Raw genomic sequence first — 26,197 nt, 5'->3', positions numbered from 1 at the left:
TGTTTTCCAGAGAAATTGCCTAAAGGTTGTTCTGGGTACCCGGCTTCCTGACTGTATTTCAAACAGTAGGCTGTACGAAAAATGTGGTTCAATCCCACTTTCTTTGGCTATAATGAAAGAAAGGTTGAGATGGCTAGAGCATGTTGTGCAAATGAAGGATGACAGACTGCCGAAGATTGTTCTTTTTGGCTAACCGTCTAGAGCTAAACGAAAAGCAGGTCGCCCACGTCTCGGGTGGGAGGACGTCAAAAAGAAATACATAGAGGAAATGTGAACTTTCTGGGAGGGTGTAAAAAGGGAGGCTTTGAATAGATTGGGATGAAGGAGAAGCGTGTGTAGCTGTATTGGCCTCAGGTGGCTTGGTGCTGCGGTGAGTTAGTAGTAGTAGTAGCTGTAGTAGTAGTTGTAGTTGTGGTTTAGGCCTAACCGACCAGGTACAAACGGGTTGAGATATATAAAATTGATTATTTGTAATTTTTTTGGAGTATATAGATGTTTTTATAACAAGGAAAGCTGTCTAAAAAATATTTCATACACATTTTTTGGAAGATCATTTATATGGATTCAATAAAATAGTGTTAAAACCGCTAAGAATAAGCTCAAAACAAATAAAAATTGAATATAATAATTTATATTTATTGTCAAGAAACCTGGATTAAGTTAACGAGTCCACTATAATATTTCTTAGTAGACAAACTAATATTTCCAGTGAGAATTTCCAAAAAGACTTGATATTTCCAGTTAAATTAGCAGCAACCTTAAAAAAAACTGTGGACAAAGTTAACAGGCCTTTTCAATAATTTTTAATGGAGAAGCTGCTGCTACTGACTCACTGTAGCACCAAGCCGCCTGATCTTAACACAGCTACGCACGCTCCTCTTACATCCAAATTTATTCAAAGAATCTCTCTTTACACCCTCCATAGAAGTCCCCGTTTCCCTGAAAAAATTTTCTTACAACCTCATCCCCCTATATTCGGGGACGACTGGCTTTTAGTTTGACCCTACATGGTTTGCCTAAAAGGATGATCTTTGGAATTCTGTCAGCCTTCATCCGCAGAACGTGTCCTAGCCTCCAAGCCAGCCAGACAGTGATTGTGAAAGGAGAGGGACATTTCTAGTATTTTGGGAAGTGTTGTCTATCATTGCTTTACTTCCTGAAACTTAAAAAAAAAGAAGCAAATTCAAATGATTAGCTGAATAGTCTTTTTAATTTAGTTTTAGCTGCAACTTCTAGATGAAGGTGAAGTGAATGCTTAATAGAACTTGAAAAAACTATTTCTGTCATTTCTGGAAAAGGAACTTTCTCCTAATCGTTTGGCAGAAAATTCTAAATTTTGCTACACAATTTTGCAGCTGTTCAAGATAAGGAAATGAAGATTGCTCCAAACTAGTTTTGCTAATTCCAGTATAATCAAAATTAATTCAGTAGGTTCATTGAGTATATTAGGTTTGCGGAAAAGATTCTATTTTTGATCTTTTGTCGTGATCAGCTTTGCAGATCATGACAAATATCATGATATTTGTAGACAAAGATCATGATCAAACATGATAAACATGAAAATGCTGTACATAATCAGTTTTGAAGAAAAGACCAAATGCACAGAGACCTTTGTAATGCAGTTTTTGGTCGCTTATTACAATCGTCTGAGCCCTGCCTAAGGCTCAGACGAGACAAATTGAGCCGGGACAAATTTTCTGTTTGTCCAATGAAAATGACAAGAAATTCATTTTGCATGAAAACTTGGGTCGACGATTCATCACTTTTACAGACTAATGGCATGTTTGAATAAATTTTTATCGACAATTATTGATTAGTAGAGAGGTGTTTAAAGTGTAGAGAACTCCCTCATGTGGCAGAAAACACTCGGGTGGCGCATCGTTTCCAAAATCAGTGTCTAGTTCCAAACCCCCGTGCAATTCAAAGCTCATGGTAATTCACGTTTGCTTTAAACAAGTACAAAATACTGGGCATGAAATGAATTAAGAGCCTCGTTCACGTAATCTGTCATTAGAACAGAGAATTCGTGCATCTGATTCACATTTTCGTCAAATTTGCAGCATTCGAGTAATTCTCTGTCAATATATATAGTTTTTTACGGACAAAACAAAATTTTCTGTTCATCTCTCTGTCATGCCTTTTTTCTGCTGATAACAGTAAAGGTAAAATTCAGTAGTGAAAAGTCCTATACTCCCCATTGAAAATCTTTGAAACAGATTTAAAACCACGCAAGGTTCATCACCCCGCCTTTGCGCATGCGTAATGACAAATATTTTGGATCAAAAACCAAGTGGTAACTGAAACTATAACTCTGACCTATATGCTCAGTCTATCTATGGCTCTGATGCATATGCTCAGGGTCTAATTACGCGCTATAAAATGTTTGTCATGTTTGGAACCGCTGATTATCGACAAAGCAAGAATCGAACAAAGCTAAGGATTCTTTTTATGATAAAGGAGCAGAACTGGCACGTCAAAATTTAGAGATTATTACCAAATCAATTAGTTATATTAAGAAGCTAGATTAGAATGAAGCTAAGGATTTTTTCATAGGCAGCGCAATGGCGCTGCCTAAGTAAAGAACGATGTGGGCACAATGTATTATTTTTCGATACACTTTGTATCGAAGGAGTTGTCGTAGAAACTTCGAAAAGGGCTCATTCGATTGGAAATTGGAGTTGCTAGTGCCCTTTTCAATAGTCGAAAGTAATTGGAGGGCAACTAGCCTCCCCACGCCCATCATTCCCCCAAACACAACCAATCAAAATTTTTAGATAGCCATTTTGTTCAGCGTAGTTGATTTTTAAGGAGGACACTCCCCCACAACCCTCGGGGCAAGGGTTTTAAGTTATGCCCTGGGGGCATATCAGGTTTTTATAGAAGGTGTTGTCGTAGAAACTTCAAAAAAAACTCATTCGATTGGAAATTCAAAGGGCCAGTGCCTTTTTTAATCGTCGAAAGTGATTGGAGGGCAACTAGTCCCCCCCCCCACGTCCATCATTCCCCCAAACACATCCAATCAAAATTTTGAGATAGCCATTTTGTTCAGCGCAGTTGATTTCCAGATAGAAAATATGTTTTTGAGGAGGAAACTCCCCTACAACAATTGGGGCAAGGGTTTTAAGTTATACCCTGGGGGCATATAAGGTTCTTATAGAAGGCGTTGTCGTGGAAACTGCAAAAAAGGCTCATTCGATTGGAAATCCAAAGGGCCAGTGCCCTTTTTAATAGTCGAAAGTGATTAGAGGGCAACTAGCCCCCCCCCCATGCCATCATTCCCCCAAACACATCAAATCAAAATTTTGAGATGGCCATTTTTCTCAGCGTAGCTGATTTCCAGATACAAAAAATATGTTTTGAGGAAGACTCTCCCCCACAACCCTAGGGGCAAGGGTTTTAAGTTATGCCCTGGGGGCATATAAGGTTCTTATAGAAGGCGTTGTCGTAGAAACTTCAAAAAAGGCTCATTCGATTGGAAATTCAAAGGGCTATTGCCCTTTTTAATAGTCGAAAGTGATTGGAGGGCAACTAACGCCCACCTTTCCCCAAACACATCCAATCAAAATTTTGAGATAGCCACATTATTCAACGTAGTTTTAAGTTTTATAAATTAGTTTTGAAACCTTTGTCGTAGAAACTTGAAAAAAGGCTCATTAGATTGGAAATTTTAAAGGTCTAGTGCTCTTTTTAATATTCGAAAGTGATTTGAGGGCAACTAGCCCCCCACTCTCGCCCATGTTTACCCCAAGCACATCCAATCAAAATTTTTAGATAGCCATTTTGTTCAGTGTTGTGGATTCCAAGATAGAAATTATGTTTTTAAGGAGGATACTCCCCCACAGCCCTCAGGGAAAGGATTGTAAGTTATGCCCTTGGGGCATATAAAGTTTTTATAGAATGCGTCGCAGTTGAAACTTCAAAAAGGGCTCATTCGATTGGCAACAGAAATGGCTAGTGCTCTTTTTAATAGTCAAAAGTGATTGGAAGGCAACTAACGCCCCTTCCACGCCCACCATTTCCCCAAACATATCCAATCAAAATTTTATATACTCATTTTGCTCCACGCAGTTTGAACTTCAGGAAATTATACCTTTTAGCAGGACACTCCCACTACAGTCTTCAGGGCAAGGGTTATAAGTTATACCCTGGGGGCATATAAGGTTCTTATTGAAATCTTTTTCGTAGAAACTTGAAAAAGGGCTCATTTGTTTGGAAATTCAAAGGGCCAGTGCCGTCTTTATTAGTCTAAAGTGATATGAGGGCAACTAAACCTCCTTTCACGCCCACCATTTCCCAAAACACATCCATTCAAAATTTTTAGATAGCCATTTTATTCAACGTAGTTGGAAGATATGGAAATTAGGTTTTTAAGGATGACAAACCATCCCCCCACAACCCTTAGGGCAAGGGTTGTAAGTTATGCCCTGGGAGCATGTAAGGTTTTAAAAGAAAGCGATGCTGTAAAAACATCAAAAAGGACTCATTCAATTGAAAATTGAAAGGTCTAATGGCCTTTTAATAGTCGAAAGTGATTGAAGGGCAACTTACCCTCCTCTTACGCCCACCGTTTTCTCATACACATCAAATCAAAATTTTAAGCTATTCATTTTGTTCAACGTAGTCGAAAGTTCTGGAAATTAGGTATTTTAGGATTGTCACCCCATCAGAGCCCTCAGTGCAAGGGTTGTAAGTTATGCCCCAGGAGGCATATAAGGTTTACATAGAAAGTTGTTGTAGAAACTTCAAAAGGGGCTAATTAGATTGGAAATTGAAATTGCTCTTTTTAATTGTCGAAAGTGAGTGGAGAGTAATTAACCCCCCTCATCGTAGTTGAATTATAGTTCAACGTACATTTGGTTCAACGTAGTTGAATGTTCTGGAAATTATGTATTTAAGGATGGTAAACCCCCTGAGTCCCCAGGGCAAAGGTTGTAAGTTATGCCCTGGGGGCATATAAGGTTTTTTAATTATAGAGTTGTCGTAAAAACTTGAAAAGGTGCTCATACAGTTGGAAATTGCGAGGGCTAGTGCCCTTTTTAGTTGAAAGTGATTGGAGGGTAACTAACCCCCCTCTCACTCCCACCATTCCCCCAAACACATCCAATCAACTTTTTCAGACAGCTATTTCGTTCAACGTAGTAGAAAGTTCGAGAAATTAGGTCTTTGAGGATGACACCCCCCCCCTCATCCCTCAGGGCGAGTGTTGTAAGTTATCCCCTTGGGGCGTATAAGGTTTTTATTGAAAGCGTTGTCGCAGAAACTTCAAAAGGGCTCATTTGATTGGAAATTGAAAAGGCTAGTGCGTTTTTTAATATTTAAAAGTGATTGGAGAAAGACTAACGCCCCTCTCACGCCCACCATTTTCTCAGACACATCCAATAAAATTTTGTGATATCCATTTTGTTTAACGAAGTTGAAAGTTCTTGAAATTAGGTCTTAGAGGATGACAACCATCCTCAGAGCCCTTAGGGTAAGGGTTGTAATTTATGCCCTGGGGGCATATAAGGTGTTCATAGAAAGCGTTGTAATTGAAACTCAAAAAAGGCTCATTCGATTGGAAATCGAAAGGCCTAGATCCCTTTTTAATAGTCGAAAGTGATTGGAAGGCTTGACATTTTTATAGTAAAGATCGATGCGGGTATAATGTATTATTTTTTGTTGTTATTGTTGTTTAGACCAGGGCATTTTGTATTGAAGGAGTTGTCGTAGGAGCTTCGAAAAGGGCTCATTCGATTGAAAATAAAAAGGGCTGATGCCCTTTTTAATAGTAGAAAATGATTGGAGGAAACTAATCCCCCTCCCACGCCCATTCTTCCATTTGACTTTATGTTTAAAAACTAAATGTTACCATACGATTAAATGAATATACACAGTGTTAATGCTAATTCCCAATAACGCATCTTAGCAGTATCCCAAGAACAACTGAGGGTATTATGTTCAAACTTTCGGGGCTACTTCTGGTTTTAAAATTTAACCATTTCAAAATAGCGTAAGTTCATCCAAGCTATCAAAGAAAGTAAACAGATTTTTTTGCGAATGGTATCACGTTTTACATTTCATGTCAACTATAGGAGTTATGAAACTAAATTAAACGCTATTATTTCTGTCCAGATTTTTAAGAGGGTCCATGTTGTTAAAAATTGCTGAAAATTTTTCTCCAGCAAAATTTTTGTACCATTGAAGGAATATTTGTAGTAATAGAAAAGATTTGCTCGTGGCGATAGAGATTTCTCCTATAGCGCCACTTATAGCGCTGGAGATTGTGTCAACTAGGCTAGCGCCGCTCTCAATTAATGAGAGAAAATTGAATATGTAGACATAAAAATGTGGCTTCTCCTTTCTTGAGCTATCTGGAGATCAGATTCCTTTGGGATCATTTACCTTGGAGACTGGCGAACTAGTTACCTATTATCGGACTAGACTCAGACATATAAGAGAAACAAACACATATAAAAAGACAATAGATTTATTGAACTTACATGCTTAGTTGTACAGCAACGGGTCACTTCAATGACAAATAAATGGTGACTGAGATTAATTGCGGTACTAATCGTCTTAAATCTGAATACATATTAAAATTAAAAAGCACATTTACCCCACTCCCAAACGCAGTTCTTTCGTCCTGCGCTGTAGGGACTGCCTGCCATTGGCTCAAGTGACCCAAGGACGCAAATCCTCGTCCAATAATCTCTTTAAGATATTTTAGCTGATTCAGGCGTTCACACGGTTTTTTGCCATTTCAACTTCCTGCGAAAGTGACTGCACTTTTTTCTCTTTGCTGATTAAGGACTTTTTCATTTTTGCAACTAGATTTAGCTTAATTACAAGAAATCAGAAGTATCTTTAGAAAGGAACTTTATTTTCGTATTTTAAATACATCGCACCTTATTCATGGTACATATCACCCTTCTCATGAAATAATGACGCCCCGTCATTAGTAACTGCCCTTTAGGAGTTTAAAAAATTTTCATTTATTTTTCTTATTTTATTCTACATCACTATCTAAGATTCATATACCGGACTAAGATTATTTTTGGTTCTAGGTTAGCTACTATACTAAAGATTTTTTTTTTTCTATATCTAACACTGATTACTTTTACTTTCCAATAAGGTTGGGACTATTCTACTTTTACATTAGTTTTTTTTTTCTATATAACGTACTACATACTATCTACACAACGTTAAGTGAATAACATGATAATATTACACCTAATTCTACTTGTGGTACATACATGAATGATTTATAACATACAATATTTGGTTCATCATATTCACTGATGACATTAAAACACTTTCACTATTGGGATTTTTGAATTGTCAAAGCTGTTGGGAAGTAACACATGTAGCTTCACATCTATTCGTCAGCTTTCGTGTCCTTAGTGTACTACACCCTTCCGTTGTAAATTACTGTCCTTCACTCCTTTTGTCGTGGCAAAAATTTCGAAGTACTTACGTTATGGTTTCTTCATGGAACAATTCGACTCTAGCTGTCTTTACACGGTAAGTTTTCCCTAATAGTCAACTGGGAAATGACTGTTGAGTATTGATCTAATAGTCAACTGGGAAATGATTCTTCCCATTGCAAGTGTTGGTGTTTTTCTTCTCAGCATATCATTTTTAGGATTTTTGAGGCACATAGAGAATGTATTTTCGCGTAAAATTGTTCATTTGTGCCTTTTGAAACGGGTTGTCGTCATACTATAGTGACTCTCTTAATATATTGTCTTTAAATTCAACTTCGAACCTCTCCAACTATCATCTAACTTCAAATATCGTTAAATATCGTTTATCTTGTACTGCTCGATGGTGTTCTCAGAGTTAAAGTTCAAATTGTCTTTAATTTCTGCTTCAAATATCTTCAAATGTCTTTAAGTGTCATTTAACTTCAAATATCGTTTATCGTGTGCTGATCGATGGAGTTCTCAGAATTAAACTTCAAATTGTCTTTAATTTCGTCTTCAAATATCTTCAAATGTCTTTAAGTATCTTTTAACTTCAAATATCGTTTATCATGTGCTGATCGATGGAGTTCTCAGAATTAAACTTCAAATTGTCTTTAATTTCGTCTTCAAATATCTTCAAATGTCTTTAAGTATCTTTTAACTTCAAATATCGTTTATCATGTGCTGATCGATGGGGTTCTCGGCATTTATGTGATTATATAGTTCGTTAAAGCACTTGATACTGAGGTTCAAATATAGTGTTACCTGATACGTAATATGGTTCATGGTTGAAGAAACGATGATCGAAGGTAACTGTTGTTTTCGTAGACGAAGCTGGGATGAAACTTACCTGGTGTTATGGTGAGTACTCTTCGTTGGTTGAGATATGATAAAATAGATGTTACTGGGTCGTATCTGTACTGGGCAGCTTATTGTAATACTCAATGACCAAAGTGTCCATTTACTTTCCTGTAATAAAAAAACCGCGGCAGAATCACATGTTCTTTGAAGTAAATACACATACAATAATTCACGCATTAATTGGGTTATAATTTCTTAGCTATGAGACAGAATTAAATAAATACACTAATATTGGTACTCACAATGAAAATCTAAAACAGAAATGTCTTCAAATTTGTTTTGATAACGAAAATATCGATATTAAATAAACATAATTTACCCTACATTATTAAGTTTGAGGTCTACTTTTACAATATTTTTCATGCCTGCATTGTTCAAGCACGTCCGTGCTATTTAAGAAACGCATGTTGCAGCGTCATGGCCACACGGTTTTACGCAAACGATATTACAATGAGGGAACAAGACATAACGAGGACTAGTGGAGACCTCTATACCCACTAGTTTTCTGATGTCCTCCCTATTTCTAGGCTTAGACGTTCTCATGGGGTTCCGGGTTTAACGGCTGAAATGCAGAGGTTCTTAGTCTCAGTATTTTTCCGTAATTGCAAGTCAACATTGGTGCCTCATATTCGCTTTTCGAATAAGGTCATTAGATGCAGGATTTCCAAGCTTGCCTCCGTAGATTCCAGTTAATGCTTGGCAAAGAATATAAGCATAATGAAGAACTGACATCAATATCTTTTTAGAAGGCTATTGTTTGAACAAATCCTTCAGAACTAAATGAATAAATTGATATTAAAGTCTTATTAGAATCCGTTAAGCGAGAAACATCTTCACATTAATGGGGAATTCCTTGTGGGTTTTACTTAGTCGCCATTGTACATACACAGGGTTTCAATTCATGTATCTTAACTGTTCAAATGGTTTTAGAATTTTACATATTATTATTGAGATATAATTCCATATCCACCGTGAAATTCTACATATAAACGTACCAATAGGTTGTTTGGTTATAGTTACCAATAGTTGGCTATTGGTACATATATTACTCGAGTAAGAAACATTATATTTCTCGAGTAAGAAACACATGAATAAGCAAACTTGTGGCGCTTAATTACACTGGTAGGCCTAAAATAATTATAATCTGCACTAAGATAAAATATTTCATATAATTAGACGCTTCTGTACTGTAAATTTTTTTTTTTTTGATAATATCCATCTTGGTTAGGACATGGGTCGATTTTTCATGGAAAATACGAGGGGGACCTGAGTCAGTATAGGTAAGATATAACGTGACTGACTTTCGAAAATATGCCACAAAAATTAGAGCAAAATATATGTCATGGATAAACCAATGAAATTAAAGAAAATTTTTTGTCACAGAAATATAGAAAGGTTATCTCTCTTTTATTGTTTACGTCATATATATAAAATAATGAAATAATATTTTTTTCTTTTTTCGCCACTAGGATAAAGTCGTAAATGCCTTTGTTTATATATTAAATTAATGTTTAAAAAATATGGAGGACATCATACGTCATGTATATAATATAATGAAATTAAAACGCTTTTTTTTCTCGGCGCTATAAGAAAGTAAACTCACTGTTTCTCTTTCAAAGCATTCTGATTCAAAAAACGAAAACTTAGTGATATCACCTAAGTTTATAGTAACACTTTGGTTATTTTTTTTACTAGCCTTGGTGTGCATGAAAATAAGTATTTATTACACTTGAGTGAATGAGAAATATAACTTATTACGTTCATTTAAGCGCAAAAAAAATACAAAACAATCATGGGCCTTGAATTCCTCCCCGGGCTTCCCACAAGACGTGGTCCAACGCGAGTTGTCGTTTTCAGTAGACCACTAGCTTCCTACCTTTGGTTATTTTCTGTGATCGTCAACGTTTTGACATTACTCGTATTATTTTATTTTTTTTTTCATTAATATTGACTTGGTTAAATTTAATTTCACACTTTTGAATTTATTATGGTGTTAAATTCCTATCTTTGAAGTGCTTATTTACGTTAATTATGGATATTTCAATCTGTCAGGTTTTTTGACAGGTCTGCATGACTGTGTCTAGAGTATCGCCGGGTGTTCGTGTAGTATTTTCTGTGTCGGGCTTTCTCGAATGAAAGTGTCAAACTTTTTGTATTTCTTTTTCATAATCTATTTCCCTTCTAATTTCTTGTTTTTAACGTGTGAGGCTGCTGAGGTCGGCCTAGATTTCCCTATTTCCTTAGCTACTATTTGGTCTGATTCACCATCAGACTCTTCTGAACTGGTTTCCGACGAATCCGGATTAGAACTTTTAGAGGTGGCACTTTTTGAGGTGTCACCTGCCCTTCCTTCGTAAATTTCTACTCCTCTGGAAGTAGAAGGTTTATTCTCTAAGTCCTCGCCTTGAGTTCTCAACTCAGGGGATTTGAAAGATTCTTGAGAGCTTTGGGAGGAATCAATAGTTTGTGCGGGGGTCCTCCATTTTTTGAAGGCCAAGTCTTCAAGTGGAAGGGAAATTCTTTGCAAGAGGGAGTCCCTCCGTGAAGTCCACATCCAGTAGTGTTTTGGTTTTACCTTTGACACAGTTATATAATGATCTTTACCTTGCTTGTCATCCGTGGGAGTTTTATTCCCGGGCAATGCACTTTGACTCGTTTTTATGGGAAAATTTATTAAATCCATAGCTTCTCGCAGGTTTGTTTTAGTTAAATCTTTGGGAGGAGTTTTCTTTACAGTAATACCGGGGGTTTCTACAGCTCTGTTTAATTCTTCCTGTAAGGACAGGGGCCTTTCTATTGGTGTTGCAGGGGAAAACATATCGTCTGGAAATCTTTTGGGGGGACATGGGGTCGAGATTCTATCGGGGAAAAATTGGGTTTTTGGAGATATTGTATAATCTAAATTTCCCGCGCTCGCCGATGAATAACTTTTTGGACTTTTTGGCGTTTTTATTTCAGGAAAAAATCCTGGTATTAGGGATTTTTTCTTAGGAACAACTAGATTTTCCATTGCCAAAAATTCTTCAAAGTTTTGTTCATCACTGTCATTTTCAAAATAATCTTGTTTAAAATTTAAAGGTTTTAGCTCTGCCAATATTGACCTAGGGGGTTCATTTTCCGAATCAGTAGAAGAGGGATGGGATACCCATCTCTCTGGAAATTTGGCCTTTTTTAGTCGGCTAACATGCGCCTTGTAAGTTTTTCCGCTATCGGGGTTCTCTATTTTAATGGTATATTCATTAACTTACTTTTTGACTATTCTGTAATGTCCTGACTATTTGTTTGACAGTTTTTTTCATTCTGTTTTCGTCTTTTTCCTTAGGTAAACAAAGTCTCATATTTTGAAATATATATTCCCCTTAAATTTGGGTTGGTTTCTTAGCTCCTGGTTTATTTTACATTTTTCCAACTCTTGCCTAACTATCTTATAAGTTTTCCTCATCCTGTTTATGAATTCTTGTTTATAATATTCTGAGTCGTGATAATAAATACAATATTAAAAAAAATAAAAATAAGGGATTATAAAGTATAGAACAAAAAGTAAAAAAAAATTAATTTCACTTGTTTTTTATGTATAATAATTTTTTAGTAAGTTAGGTAAATGATGTAAGAATTTATACCAGTCACTCCTATTGTCTTTCGTATAAATAATTAAAACGTTCGAAAATATTTTATGTCTGTTTTCTATTTTGCCATTAGCTTTTGGATGGTACGGCGCTGTCACCATTGTCTCTATGTTAAGGAAACTCCTTAAATCTTTTGTTACTTGTGAAACAAAGTTGCTCCCGTTGTCACTAAAATTTTGGTTGGGAATACCAAATTTTAAAAATTTTTTTGCTAATTCCTTACTTGTGTCACAAGCACCTTGATTTTTCAAAGCTTTTGCAAAAGTAAATCCTGACAAATGATCTACAACCGAAAGAATACATGTATGGCCTCTGCTAGAAACAGGTAAGCCTCCACTTGTCCCGTATAGGTCAAATGAGATAATCTCGACGGGGTACTTTGCTACTGGGACCCTTCCCATTGGAGGATCTGGATAAGCTGGGGGGGTTTTTCTCAAATTACATGCTTCGCATGTACTTACAAATTCTTTAAGTTTTGTCAGTGCCGATTGTACGTAAAAGTATTGTTTTAACTTATGTAACTTTTTCATAATTCCTAAATGTCCACCTGTGTCAGAATGAAAATATTAAAATGCAGGCCCTATCAAGTTTTGTTGTAATAAAGGTATTATCGAGGTTTGGTTTCTATTTGTCTCATCAGTCACAATCCTACACAGTATTTCTTCATCAAGGTCGTAGTAGAAATTATCTATCTCTTTTCTAATAGTTTTGAATTTATCCGGTAACTCATCATCATTCGCAAAATAATCAATTAGTGCTACACACATTTCATCCTTTTTTCGCTTTCTTTTTATATTTTCCAATGACAAGGGACAATAGTTAAATCTTATTTTCTTTTACTGCGTCTTTGACTTTGTTTTTCTTGCATACATGTTTGCTTTTAGCATTGATAGCATTAACTTCATTTTCTTCAGTTTCCGACGGATCATTTTCTGGATATCTACTCAGAAGGTCGCAAGCTGCGTTTTGTTTTCCCTTTAAATGTTCAATTTCATAATCTAAGTCTTGGATTTTCATAATCCATCTAGATAGAATGCCCGTGGGGTTTTTAAATGTGTGTAGGTACTGCAAGCCTTTATGGTCTGATCGTAATATAAATTTTCTACCAATTAAATAATGCCTAAATTTGTCCAAGTGGTAGATAATAGATGGCAATTCTAAGTTTGTGGCGGAATAACTGCTTTCGCCCTTTAATAAAGTTTCACTTTAATAGCAAATAACTTTTTCTATTTGTTAAGGTGTTCCCTGTAGAGGGTTAGGGTTTTCTACTGGGATTGTTTGCGAAAGGATAGCGCCTATGCCCTTTGAGCTAGCATCAGTGGTACCGATGACTTTTCCGTTTTCGAAATCAGGGAGTGATAAAATTGGTTCAGAAGTGAGTGCCTTCTTGAGTTGGTCTAGGGAAGTGCGACCTTCCTGAGACCAGGTAACCCGATGGGAGGTTCTTGACGTTGAGTCCGCGAGGGGTTTTGCAATTTGGGAATAATTGCGTACAAATTTCTAAAGTAGCCAGTAAGTCATAAAATTCCCCTTAATTTTTTCATAGTTCTGGGGGGCTTGAGGTTTTCAACACATTTTATTTTATCAGGGTCTGGGGATATCTTTCCCTGGGTAACTACTGCTCCTAAAAATTTAATTTTGTATTGAAATAAATTTACTTTCTCGGGTCGGCATTTTAAATTGCCTTGCCTGAACTTATCGAACACCTTAGCTAAAGTTGCTAAGTGTTGCTCAGTGTTTTTCCCCACGCATATAATATCATCAACAAAATGAATTATATTCCTTAATCCTCTTAACAGGTGCAATAGGGGTCTGCATAACGCGCTTGAACTTGTTTTAAGCCCAAATGGTACCCTTAAGTATTCATAAGATCCATATTCGGATGCTGAAAATGCAGTTTTATGGACATCCTTTTCGCCTCTTTTAACTTTGTGGTATCCTTGGGTAATATCCAAAGAAGTAAAAATTGTGTTTTTGCTTGAAATTTAGTCAATAAATTCTTTTATTCCTTTTATAGGAAATTTATCGCTAACTACTTGTTTGTTGAGAGCCCTATAATATAATACGAGTCTGAGATCTCCCTTCTTTTTTGGTACTAAGATTACTGGTGCACTATACGGACTTATACTTGGGCGTATAATCTCGTTCCTTTCTAATTCATGGATTTTATTTTTTAACCACTCTTTGTGCTTATATGGCACACGATATGGCTGTTTTGCTACGGGATTACCAGTCGTTAAAATTTTAATCTTATAAAAATGAAAAAGCCCCAAGTAAATTTATTTTTCATAAAATAAAAACATAAAAATACAAAAAAAATCGCATAAATTTTTCTTAATTTACATATCAGTAATATTATACATTTTAAATTTGTTTAAAAATTGCGATTTAGTCAAAGGGTATTCATTATTTGAAGTTTTAATACCGTTAACTAGGTTTCTTTTAGAATTTTCCCATGTATTTAAATCATTTTCCGTTAAAACCTCGATTTGGACTAAACAAGTCCCCTTTTTAATTGTAATTGTATCGTTTTCATGGTTATTGGTTACCCAAATAAAACCTTCCCCTTTGTTATAATATATAATCTGTTCCTCGCATAACAGATTTTCGAGTATTTCAGACGGTGTCGCAAACCGTATTTCTGATTTGCTAATTATTGGCTCGATCATTTGTGATATTTGAATTTTTTGCATCGTTTTGGGAGGGACTTTTGTTTTCCTTATCGCACATCCGTAACACTTCTCTTCATTTTCATTGTTTAATAGATTCATGCTGGCGCTATGCTGCGCCATTGCGGCATCTTGTGGCGTCGCGTTGGGTTTTACTATGTTTTTCCACATTTCCACTATTTTATTAATTTCATTTTATCTGTACTGTCGCATATCTCCTATTTTTATTTTCGCAGATTCAATATTGTTATTATTTAAATTTACTTCATTTCTGCGATATCTTTCAGGATAATTGAATAAATTTCCAATTATGCCCTGTCTTTGCGAGACATGAGGTTCAAAATACTTCGACATTATACCACTAGTAATTTTGTTTACTGTTATATTATCTTCGTAACCTCTGTTACGATTTCTTAAGGTAGAAACTTTTTCCCTCACCTTAGCTGGGTAGACCAACCTCTCGTTGGATACGTCTAATAGTGTTCTATTATACCTTAACAAATTTTCCCCTATAATAGCTTCACATGGGAGATTATCGCATATAATGAAATTTGTCATTAATGTTCTATTGTCTCTTTTTAAGTTTAGGCAAATTGACCCTTTTGCATTTAATTTATGGCCTGTAACACTTGTTAAATTGGGATTATTAGGGTTCTTTTGTCGCCTAATGTGCAGAGGCAACGTATTAAATACGCAAGACTTTATGATATTTACAGTAGCTCCACTGTCAACTAAGGCCGTAAAGTAAACGTTTTCTACACAAAAATCATTAAATATAGGTAACTTGTTAATAATATCACTACAAGAAGGCACTAGTATTGTTTTGGACCTATTAAATATCTTTGGTATCCTCGGGGTCCAACTTATGTTTCTGAGGGGCCTGAAGCGTTTCCCTGATAATTTATTTCATTTGTCGGTGCCTGTAATAGATATTTAGACGTATCAGGCTCCGTAGGCATATTTAACTGATTTACGTCTGCCTGTCTTTGCCATGTATTAGAATGGTAAAGTGGACGTCTTGTGTCAGTGCGGTTTGCTGGTGCTGTTTGCCAGTGCTGTTGGCTTGTAAAATTTTCGTTTCTCATCGGGCAATTTTAGTGATTTTTATATTGCATTCTCGCATTGTATTGGCCTTGGCGAGTATTTTGGTTTTCAAACCGGTAATTAATTTGCCTGTTGGGGAAAGGGCTATACAAATTGGGTTGGTGCGCATTATAAGGTATTGATTGGCGCAATCCCCCTGGCTATAGTCTATTGCACGACCGGTGCTAAAATTTTTCCTTCTGAACAAATGGTTACCGTAATTTTGCGTCTTACCGACATCATTTCTTGGTATGGGATTGGTGACGTAGTGGCACTCTCTTGCGATGTAGCCAACACGATTGCAGTTATAGCACCTTATTATTGTAGGGTTAATGGGCTGAAAACGTACTGTTTTCTTCCTAGCGGGTTCTGGCGTTTTGTTTTTTTGTGCTACTGGGGAGTTATCCCTTGAAAAGAAATTGGGGGATGTCTGATCGCTCTTGAAGATTGGGTTTGCGTTTGAGTCGCCTAGGCTGCTTATTTTTGCATTACTATGATTAGCAACCATTTTATCAACTTCAATTAGTAGTTCTACTTCTTGGACTGCAAGGTCCAATGTCTGAAGATTCTTGGATATTACTAATCGATATAGTTTTGGGGGTAGCACTTGAAAAAAGGTATTTAGTATGATTTTTTCATACAGTTGCCACGAACCACTTCCGTATTTTGCTTCTACAGAAATGAGTATATTATCAAGATATTCACTAATATTTTGTGAAAAATCAAATTTCACTAATCAATGTTTTAATTTATTTATTGAACTGGTTTCTATAAATCTCTCTTTGAATGCTTTTAACAAGTCATCAACCGTATTTATTGGCAAGTTGGCGTTATTCCCTATGGTATGCTCGACCTGTTTTAGAAAGGTTAAGGCCTGGCCTCTTAATCGTAGTAGGAGGATGTCTTTTAACGCTCCAATGTCGGTTTTTGTTAATTGTACAAACTGGGTCAATTGGATATTAAATTCGTCAATATCTGATTGACCATTGTATTCCGGGATAGATTTTGCAATCTCTATATTTTTTGCGACTAACTTTTGCACTATTAGTAATTCATTTAGATCGTCCATGTTTTCGTTTTTTTTTTGCGTTTATATCAATTTAAAATTTTACTTAACCTATTTTGGGGTAGGCTATTATATCCTATTATATATCTAAAGGGTTTCCTATCGTAGCCTAGCGGTTATAGGCCTAATCAATTTTCTTATATGTCTGTATCTCTCCAACAATTAAATTCAAATTACAAAGTTTAAATAGCCTAACTAGTTCGCAGTTTTCCTCCAATTACCGGCTGCGCCATTTGTACCATTGAAGGAATATTTGTAGTAATAGAAAAGATTTGCTCGTGGCGATAGAGATTTCTCCTATAGCGCCACTTATAACGATGGAGATTGTGTCAACTAGGCTAGCTCCGCTCTCAATTAATGAGAGAAAATCCAATATGTAGATATACAATTGTGGCTTCTTCTTTCTTGAGCTATCTGGAGATCAGATTCCTTTGGGAGCATTTACCTTGGAGACTGGCGAACTAATTACCTATTATCGGACTAGACTCAGACATATAAGAGAAACAAACACATATAAAAAGACAATAGATTTATTGAACTTACATGCTTAGTTGTACAGCAATGGGTCACTTCAATGACAAATAAATGGTGACTGAGATTATTTGCGGTACTACTCGTTTTAAATCTGAATACATATTCAAATTAAAAAACACATTTACCCCACTCCCAAACGCAGTTCTTTCGTCCTGCGCTGTAGGGACTGCCTGCCATTGGCTTACGTGGCCCAAGGACGCGAACCCTCGTCCAATAATTTCTTAAAGATGTTTCGGATGAGTCAGGCGTTCACACGGTTTTTCGCCATGTCAACGTCTTGTAAAAGTAACTGAACTTTTTTCTCTTTGATGATCCATAACTTTTCATTTTTGAAACTAGATTTAGCTTAATTACAAGAACTCAGACGTATCTTTAGAAAGTACCTTTATTTTGTTATTTCAAATACATATCACCTTATTCATGTTACATACAAACAGCAGGCCAAACTATAAATTCTGAAAAAAACGAAAAGATTTAAAGTATTATTTTTTTTTCTGAAAAACTATGTCAATATAAAACGAACAGAAATTAATTAAAATTTTTTTTTCCACAAAATCAGTTTTTCAAAGAAAAGTAAAAAACTCCATTAAACAAAAAATGAGCAAAAATAAAATCAAATAATCTACCAAGCCTGAAACTACCACAAATCAGCATAAATAGGTAAATGAAACCCAAAACGAGCAGAAATTACAATAAATAACCAAGTCAAACTCAAAACGATCAGAAATTAACATAAGTTGGGCTCAAAACCCCCTGTGCCTTCCCAAGTCCAGAAATAAATTTGCACTTTACTGAAAAAATACAAGTGAATGTGTATTGTCAGTTTAATATACATATACTGATATTGGCTATACATATACCTAAATAATATAATGATTTTTTTGGAGTATATAGTTGTTTTTAGAAAGTATTTACCTTCAGGTTTGAAAGTGAGACCGTTTATCAAATGCTCCAAGTGTGGCCATTTATATCGGTGAAACTATGTGAAGCAACACGATGTCCTATGAGGAGTCTCGAATATGCGGAGTTATAGAATTAATATTCTCAGTAAATTTTAAAATGTTTTATAAGACACTTTATTTCCCAGGAGAACAAAGATCTTAAGCCTTCTATGTTAGGACTTCAAATGTGAATATAATCTCCTTCTTTGGGTTTATACTTTGGTTACACAATAAGAAAACACCTGTGACAAACTTTCCAGAAAAGAGTAAAATTTGGTTTTTCACATAGGACCTTGAAATCTCCGGTACGGGATTGGGTTATAGGTTGTTAAAAATTGCTGAAAATTTTTCTCCAGCTTACAAATAGCAGGCCAAACTATAAATTCTTAAAAAAAAAGAGAAGATTTTAAGTATTATTTTCTTTTTCTCTGAAAAGACTATGTCAATACAAAACGAACAGAAATTAATTAAAAAAATTTTTTCCACAAAATAAGTTTCTCAAAGAAAAGTAAAGAATTCCATTAAACAAAAAATGAGCAAAAATAAAATCAAATAATCTACCAAGCCTGAAACTACCACAAATCAGCATCGATAGGTAAATGAAACCCAAAACGTGATAAATAACCGAGTCAAACTCAAAACGATCAGAAATTAACATAAGTTGGGCTCAAAACCCTTGTGCCTTCCCAAGGCCAGAACTAAATTTACACTTTACTGAAAAAATACAAATGAATGTGTATTGTCAGTTTAATATACATATACTGATACTGGCTATACATATACCTAAATAATATAATGATTTTTTTGGAGTATATAGTTGTTTTTAGAAAGTATTTACCTTCAGGTTTGAAAGTGAGACCGTTTATCAAATGCTCCAAGCGTGGCCATTTATATCGGTGAAACTATGTGAAGCAACACGATGTCCTATGAGGAGTCTCGAATATGCGGAGTTATTGAATTAATATTCTCAGTAAATTTTAAAATGTTTTATAAGACACTTTATTTCCCAGGAGAACAAAGATCTTAAGCCTTTTATGTTAGGACTTCAAATGTGAATATAATCTCCTTCTTTGGGTTTATACTTTGGTTACACAATAAGAAAACACCTGTGACAAACTTTCCAGAAAAGAGTAAAATTTGGTTTTTCACATAGGACCTTGAAATCTCCGGTACGGGATTGGGTTATAGGTTGTTATAAATTGCTGAAAATTTTTCTCCAGCTTACAAATAGCAGGCCAAACTATAAAGTCTTAAAAAAAACGAAAAGATTTAAATCATTATTTTCTTCTTCCCTCAAAATACTATGTAAACACAAAACAAATATAGATAAATTAAAAAAAAAATTTCCATCCAATAAGTTTATGGATGGAAAGTAAAGAGCATCATTAAACAAAAAATGAGTAGAAATAAAATCAAATAATCTACCAAGCCTGGTACTACCACAAATCAGCATCGATAGGTAAATGAAACCCAAAACGTGATAAATAACCGAGTCAAACTCAAAACGATCAGAAATTAACATAAGTTGGGCTCAAAACCCTTGTGCATTCCCAAGGCCAGAACTAAATTTGCACTTTACTGAAAAAATACAAATGAATGTATATTGTCAGTTTAATATACATATACTGATATTGGCTATACATATACCTATATAATATACAGGCTATTGCCGAACGCGGTATAGGCATAACCGACCAGGCACAAGCGGGTTAAGATTTATAAAAGTGATTATTTGTGAGTTTTTTGCAGTATATAGGTGTTTTTATAACAAGGAAAGCTGTCAAAAAAATATTGACAGCTAAAAAACCGAAAAAAAAATCTAAAAGAAAAAAATCTAACCGACCAGGTACAAATGAGTTAACATTTATAAAATTGATTATTTGAGAGTTTTTTTGGAGTATATAGGTGTTTTTAGAAAGTATTTACCTACAGGTTCGAAAGTGAGACTGTTTATTAAGTGCTCCAAGTGTGGCCATTTATATCGGTGAAACTATGTGAAGCAACACGATGTCCTATGAGGAGTCTCGACTATGTGGAGTTATGGAATTAATATTCTCAGTAAATTTTAAAATGTTTTATAAGACACTTTTTATTTCCCAGGAAAGCAAAGATCTTAAGCCTTCTATGTTAGGACTTCAAATGTGAATAAAATATCCTTCTTTGGGTTTATATTTTGGTTACACAATAAGAACACACCTGTGACAAACTTTCCAGAAAAGAGTAAAATTTGGTTTTCCACATAGGAGCTTGAACTCTTCGGTACGGGATTGGGTTATAGGTTTATAAGTTTGGGCTATGAGTATTTGCTATAGATTCGAAATCCGGATCTATTCAGCTTTTTTATGCATTTTATGAAAATATGCTTGGAATGAAGAAATATTAAAGGATGTAATCGTTGGAATTATAGAAATAATCAGAAATAATTAAAACCTCCCATGGACCAGGGCTCCAAACGATCTTCATTAATTATGGTGACCAAGCATCTGTAGAAATTTCAGCGGTAACCTTCAGGGAAATAGTGGACATGGACGAAATTCCCACGTCTGAAGGGAAACTAATTTTTGCAACAACAACAACAAAAAGGCATCGTTTGTGAACGGTATATTTGATGATACAGTCTTTTTAAATACAATAAATGTCTTAAAAAGATTGAATAGTAAAGACATAGAAAACAAATTAGTTCGTGAAGCATCTCATAGCAACCTAATGCTCAATGGAGGGTTTATTGAGCACTTTTTATCATTAATTCAACCAAGAGCGAAATAACACAGTTAAACCTTGGGTATTAGCTATATCAACTAATTTTGACGAACTAGCCACAACATTCGGAATCAAATTTATATCTGATTGGTCAGTTAAAATTTTTGTAGAAACACATAAGTTTGATCAGTGTTAATCACAAATTAAGAGTAATGATAACTTTATAAGGTCAGATGATCTTTTTACATAATTTAGAACCTGTGACACCCTATCAACTCTGTCAAATTCAAAAACAATACAGAACGCATAAATAAACAATGCACACGCATGAAACAAACATAAATTAAGCAGTGGACTCAGCTTTTAGTAAGGCTGTCACTAATAAGTTGCTGCAGAACACATTAGTGTATTGTAAAGAAGCTTTTGGGTGGGTGATGGTGAGTTTAATACGTTATTTTTTTTGCCAGCTTTACGGTTAATATTAAAGTGCATATCCCCCTTCCAATTCTGTCAACTCCTGCGCTCATAATGGGAGACTAATTCTTGCAGTTGAACTACACACTATTCCAACAGCCACGTGCATCACGTCAATCATTTGAATGGGATTTTAAAATAACGCCTTAGCAAATAAAAAAGTACACTCTTTAAATTGCCAGTGTTGAAATTTTATACAGGAGAACTACAACCCACCTCATTGAACAGCAAGAAAAATCACTTTTTTACATGGGCAGCCTTAATATGTCCTTTTATTTTTCTTCGTTGCTATTGAGGCACTGGAACATCACAAACAGCTGTTTAAGGAATCATAAAAGCTAATTCTTATACCTTATATTATTTAATATATATTTTAGACTCGATAAGGCTGTCATAAAGTGCCACATGGTACACTTTATGTGGTACACTTAAAGTGCAATTTGGGTGACATTTTTGGAATAGAAAGGCTGGGCCGTTTATACAAAGGGCTAATAATGGGTTCATTTATGAACTATTTTTTACATTTAATTGCTCTTTATTATTACGCCTTAATAAGGCAATCATAAAGTACCACGTGGCACCCAAAAGTGTACTTTAGGTTGTTTTAATTTTTAATATAAAAAATGACAAAGAAGGGTGTTGTTCAGTGAAAAAACTCGGCAGACAAATTTCCCCCCACTCCTGTGGAAATTCTCCTCCATGAAGAATCCCCCCTAGGATTTTCCTTACATTTGAAATAGCGACACTATTTTTAATTTAAAGCATTCGAATAGTATTCGAAAAGTATTCGAATAGATAGAGTATTGGTTGGTACCGCGTTCACATGAGCATAAAATTTCTCAATTTTGTGAAAAATACACATATATTGTTCAGGTTTGTTTCGTCTTGCTTGCAGCAGACATCTCGTACATTTTAGTGATGCAGAGATAAATGTCAAACAAGCAGCGCTGGCGTTAAATGAAATATGACTAATAGCAGCGACTTTCCTTCGTAAATTTATGTCAATTCTTTTTTTGGAGCTGGTAAAAAAAAATTAGAAAAACGAAAATAGCACGAAGTCAGCATGGTATTGTACATAAAGACAGTTCTAAATTTATTGGTTAGTTTTTGAATCCAACAACTCTAAGAATAGGATGTTATTAGCACATATTAGGCATTTGAAATACAAATAAGAGAGTTTGGAGCTATATTGGAGTTTTAATTTAAATATTAGAAGTGAAAATTAAAAATTAAATAATTCCTGGAGCCAATCCTCCTCCCCCTCTGCTAACTTCTACGACTAAACAGCAACCAATTTGACCTATCTTATCACATTACGAATATCAAACAGGTCGTGGTAACGAAGTGTAAGTAAAGAGCGATCCGGCTCAATAGTAACCAAAACTCTAAAGAAAGGAATTTTGATACCAAAAGATATATAAAAAAACTTGGCTTATTATGCTGATTTAAAATATAATTTTCATTAAGTTTAGTTCTACCCATTAATGGCTACGAGCCTGTGAAAATTCGAATTATTTTCGTGAAAAGGGGAAACACCCCCTAAATGTCATAGAATCTTGACAAAAATGTCGCCATTAAATTCAGTGTATTAGAAAAACCTACTGTAGAGGTTTCAAGCTCATATCTGCGAAAATGTGGAATTTTGTATTTTTTGCCAGAGGAAAAGATTCGGTATTTTATACCGGAGAACTACAACCCACCTCACTGAACAACAAGAAAAATCACTTTTTTGCCGTGATATTTCCTTTTATTTTTCTTCGTTGCTATTTAGGCACTGGAACATCATAGCCGTTTAAGGACTCATAAAAGTTAATTCTTACACCTTATCGTTTTTTTTATATATTAGACTCGATAAGGCTGTCATAGAGTGCCACATGGTACACTTAAAGTGCAATTTGGGTGACATTTATGGAATGGGAAGGCTGGAACAATCCCCCCTCCCTTACTAGCTTATTTGACTAAATAACAACCGATTTTACCTATCTCTTCACAGTACAAATTTCAAACAGTTCGTGCTAATGAACTGTAAGTAAAGAGCGATCCGGCTCAATAGTAACCGAAACACTAAAAAAAGGAATTTGATACCAAAAGATTTATAAAAAAAACTTAACTTACTATGCTGATTTCAAATATTTAAGTTTCATTAAGTTTAGTCCTACTCATTAATGACTACGAGCCTAAGATAATTTGCCTTATTTTCGAAAAAAGAGGAAACCCCCTAAAAGTCATAGAATCTTGATGAAAATTACGCCATCAGATTCAGTGTATTAGAAAAACCTACTGTAGAGGTTTCAAGCTCCTATCTGCAAAAATGTGGAATTTTGTATTTTTTTGCCAGAGGAAAGATCACGGATGCGTTTTTAATTTTTTTTTTCCCCAGGGGTATCGACCCAATGGTCCTAACCTATCGTGAAAGGACTCACTTTAATGGAAATTATAAGTTTCAGTGCCCTTTTTAAGTGACCAAAAAGATTAGAGGGTAACTAGGCTCCCTTCCCCGCCCCTTTTTCCCAAAATTGTCCGATCAAAGTTTTGAGATAGCCTTTTTGTTCATAATAGTTAGAGAAATATTCTCTAGAATTATCTTGAGAATATTTCTGTTGGGCGGGGATTTTTTCCGTGGAGGTGGGAACAGATTTGCTGGCATCATTTAAAAAACTACCAAAAATTAATAAAAAAAAACATGTTTTTTTCTATTGAAAGTAAAGAGCAACAATAAAACTTGATACAAACAGAAATTTTTACGTATATGAAGGGGATTGGCCCCTCTTCAACACCTTGCTCTTTATGATAAAGTTTGAATTTCGTCCCAATGCTTTAAGAACTGCTCCTGAAACAATAACTATTAAACAATAACTGAAACAATTAACAAAAAGTATTATCGTTTGATTAGAACCATAAGAGGCTTTTTTATAACCATTCAGAAATTTTAGCATAAAGAGCGTGGTGTTTTGGAGGGGACAATCCACTTCATATACGTAATAATTTTTGTTCGTTTTAAATTTTAATGCTGCTCCTTACTTTCAGTTACAAAAAAAACGTGTTTTTATTTAATTATTATAAGAAGCACAAGGTCTAATTATCTTTTCGATGATTCTTTTTCATGTTTTTCAATGAAAAAATTTCTTGTTTTATATTATTTATTGTTTTAAGTGATTTCATTTCTGTTCTATTTGCAGATATAAAGGGTGTACTCATACCCATTTTTGAGAGTTTTAAAACAAAAAAAAATACTATCATGAACTGATAGATTTTAGGAAGTAAAAGACCCTTAACTATCAGGGGAAAAAATTGACCTGAACAAATGTGGCAAAACTGGAAGTAAAGTACATTTTCGCAATTTTTCGATTAAGCAGGATCATCTATTTAATTGATGCTAAGTTTCCGAAAGCGGTATATTTTTATGAATAATAAAGTGAAATATATTAGGCAAGTAGTTATACCTAGATTCCATCTTTATAGGAAGAATAGATCAACCGGAAGGAAAGGAGTGGCAGTGGCAATACTCACGAAAAAGGATATACCGCATTCGGCAATAGCCCCAAGAGAGCACCCGAATGAGATCGATGTGGTCAGCGTGAATTTAAATCTCCAAGATAGACAACCCTTAAAAGTCTCATCGTTTTACAATCCTAATGGCAGCAATGATATTAAAACCGTGCTTGAAGAAGAAACAAGAGATAAAACACTGTCATTTTTGATGACTTTAATGTACATAGCCCTATATGGGAAAATTGCGTACACTCCAGCATTGCGAGTAAGAACATAGAAGAATTTATCCTCACCTCTAACAATTTCACAGTTCTAACTCCGCATGGTCTCCACACCTACTACAATATTAGGAATAATTCCTCATCAACAATTGATTTGCAGATTGTTCCAACGTGGTTTGAGTCTGAAATCCAAATTTCTTTTGTCCCAGATCTTCAGGCCGACTATACTGCAACGCTTATCGAAATTCACGCAGCAAAATACACTTCTGTTCCCCCAGAATTGAGCTTAAATCTAAATACAGCACACTAGAACCTCTTCAAAAACCAATTAGATAGCACTGATTACTCCACTATCAGCCTAGAGGAAAATATTGAAATAAAGCCAAAAAACTAAGTGACACTCTCTTAACAGCAGCAGAAAACTCAATCAAGAACTTATCTGACCAAATGCCCATTGCTTCATTAAAAATTCTAACAAAATCTGGTGGAGTCAAGACTGCAAAAGTGCATTTTTAAGTAAGAGGAAAGCAAAAAAAAATTCCAGAAGCATCCAAGCCAGGAAACTTTCAATGCTCTTCGGGAGGCTGAAGCTTTTGTTGAAGAAAATAGTTTTGAAGGCCAGGCGCTCAGCCTGGAATGACTTTTCATCCGAAATTGACCATAAAGTTCCCTTAAGTAAAATTCATTCGTTTATAAATGAAGTGGCTGGCAATATAAAACTTATAGTTCCAAGATCCCCTGTCTTACAACAATGGAAACCACTTTAAAAACCGACAAAGACATTACCGAAGTGTTTGCTATTCATTTCAAATAAGAGGTCCCCACAGTACATAGAGGAAGGCCTAGAGTGTGTAAGATGCATGAGAAGATAAATTTCAAGAAGGAACTTGTATCCATGGGCGCCCATAACCAGAATATTAGAGGGGCTTACCTGATCTAATTGGCACTTCCAATGCTGTATAATAAAATCTCAAAACAAAAACATAAAAATATAAGGCAACATCATTCAACCAGGAGGGCTTGAGCCCCCTTCTGCCCCTCCATATGAACGCCCATGCTTGTATGTATGTTTGCCAAATCTGAGCTAA

General features: G+C 35.1%; 1 protein-coding gene across 1 annotated transcript in view; it reads left to right on the top strand.

The window, feature by feature from the left end:
- LOC148942892 (uncharacterized) overlaps window positions 1-24,949 on the top strand; it is a 152,602-nt gene extending 127,653 nt beyond the window's left edge. Inside the window, exon 4 of the mRNA XM_089102208.1 lies at window positions 24,859-24,949. Coding sequence (XP_088958334.1) covers window positions 24,859-24,867 — 9 coding nt within the window. The 3' untranslated portion in view covers window positions 24,868-24,949. The remainder of the gene's footprint in view (window positions 1-24,858) is intronic.
- The last annotated feature ends 1,248 nt before the right edge of the window (window positions 24,950-26,197 follow it).

This window comes from Artemia sp. Qi Xiang Cuo, chromosome 16, assembly GCF_049724085.1.
Source record: "Artemia sp. Qi Xiang Cuo chromosome 16, ASM4972408v1, whole genome shotgun sequence".
Classification (NCBI taxonomy): Eukaryota; Metazoa; Arthropoda; class Branchiopoda; order Anostraca; family Artemiidae; genus Artemia; species Artemia sp. Qi Xiang Cuo.
Note: the sequence above shows the minus strand (reverse complement) of the source record. Positions and strands in the feature narration are given on the sequence as shown.